Source organism: Seriola lalandi, unplaced genomic scaffold (assembly GCF_002814215.2).
Source record: "Seriola lalandi dorsalis isolate HSWRI2012SDOR001 ecotype SW California unplaced genomic scaffold, Sedor1 jcf7180002004765, whole genome shotgun sequence".
Classification (NCBI taxonomy): domain Eukaryota; kingdom Metazoa; phylum Chordata; class Actinopteri; order Carangiformes; family Carangidae; genus Seriola; species Seriola lalandi.
In genome coordinates, this window is record NW_019475420.1 from 1 (window position 1) to 1,468 (window position 1,468).

A 1,468-nucleotide genomic window follows, 5' to 3' on the forward strand; every position below is an offset into this window, starting at 1 on the left:
ATGTATATGATTTATGTAGCATACTCAAGACACTGTAGCAGAAAAGTAACACACGAGAAGAAGAGATAAAATGAGAATATTAAGCGATACATATAAAACGTATTCATTCATGATGTCTGTCCTCATGCTGATTGTCACTTGGTCACTGTCTGTGACACTTAGAAATGCCAGCACTGATGGTCCTGAGGAAACGAGCTGGTGGGGAGAAACCTCTGGCTGGAGCCAAAGTGGTGGGCTGTACCCACATCACTGCACAGACAGCGGTCAGTTCAACACACACAATCAAACTAAAAAGCACCGACAGTGGTTTAGTGAGTGCATCAGACACAGCCTGGCTTAAATAATGGCATCATTATTGGTAATTTTTATATTTTTCTGCACTTCATTAATCTTTTCTTATCTGTATTACAAATAATAGAATAACCTTTTCAGAAGTTTCACATACGTCCTGTTGACTCTGAATGTGTTGGTCTCCTGCAGGTGTTGATTGAGACTCTGTGTGTGTTGGGGGCTCAGTGTCGCTGGGCAGCATGTAACATCTTCTCCACTCAGAATGCTGTTGCTGCGGCTCTGGCTGAAGGAGGTAAAACCAGCTGTGTACCAGCTCTTCCTCCTCCATCTTTTTTGTCCTTCTGTACTTTCTTTTTGACCATGACATGCTCTTTATCTTTCATGCCCTCTAAGGCATCTCAGTGTTTGCGTGGAGAGGAGAATCGGAGGAGGACTTCTGGTGGTGCATTGACCAATGTGTTGGTGCAGAGAACTGGCAGCCCGACATGGTACTGTAAAGTACATCAAACAATAACACCACTGTGCAACTATTTTTTTATCAGAAAGACTGTTCAATCAAAAAGTGAATTAAACTTTTGATTAAATCTTTACCCAAGGCGTAAACTATTCTATTTGAGATATAAGTTTAATGGCATTTGACTGGTGGTGCCAGTGACTGTAATTAAAGATGGACGTAGTCTTCGTGATGTCATCCATAGGTTTCTGAGAGCAGTTTGGAAGCTCAGAGAAGGCTGCAGTCTCCATCTTGGCAATGCATGCAAATCTCAGCAAATCAAAAATTGACTGTCCTTTTAAAATATATTCTATTATGTTTGGGTGAACTGTGAACTTTAGTTTGAACACCACATCATTGTGTTTAAGAGTCACAGCTACAAAGACTGTGGTGATGGAGAGTTTACCTTTCTTTATCACTCTTATAAGATTCTGGATGATGGAGGTGACCTGACCCACTGGATCTATAAGAAGTACCCGAGCCTATTCAAGAAGATGAAAGGCATCGTGGAGGAAAGTGTCACTGGCGTCTATCGGTCGGTTTCACACAAAACTCAGATCTTTCTACAAATGCTGTACAAATGATTCTCCAGCTCACATGTGTGTCCCTCGACTCTTGTTTCAGGTTGTACCAGCTGTCCAAGGCAGGCAGGCTGTGTGTCCCTGCCATGAATGTTAACGACTC

At 42.2% G+C, this 1,468-nt stretch overlaps 1 protein-coding gene across 1 annotated transcript; it reads left to right on the top strand.

The window, feature by feature from the left end:
- Nucleotides 1-164: 164 nt before the first annotated feature.
- Nucleotides 165-1,463, top strand: LOC111669338 (S-adenosylhomocysteine hydrolase-like protein 2; the record flags this gene model as incomplete). The annotated part of the gene is made up of 5 exons (XM_023425606.2): nucleotides 165-263; nucleotides 481-583; nucleotides 685-779; nucleotides 1,213-1,319; nucleotides 1,409-1,463. Coding segments are annotated over exons 1-5 (459 nt in total), but the record flags the coding sequence as incomplete, so codon positions are not given.
- Nucleotides 1,464-1,468: the final 5 nt, after the last annotated feature.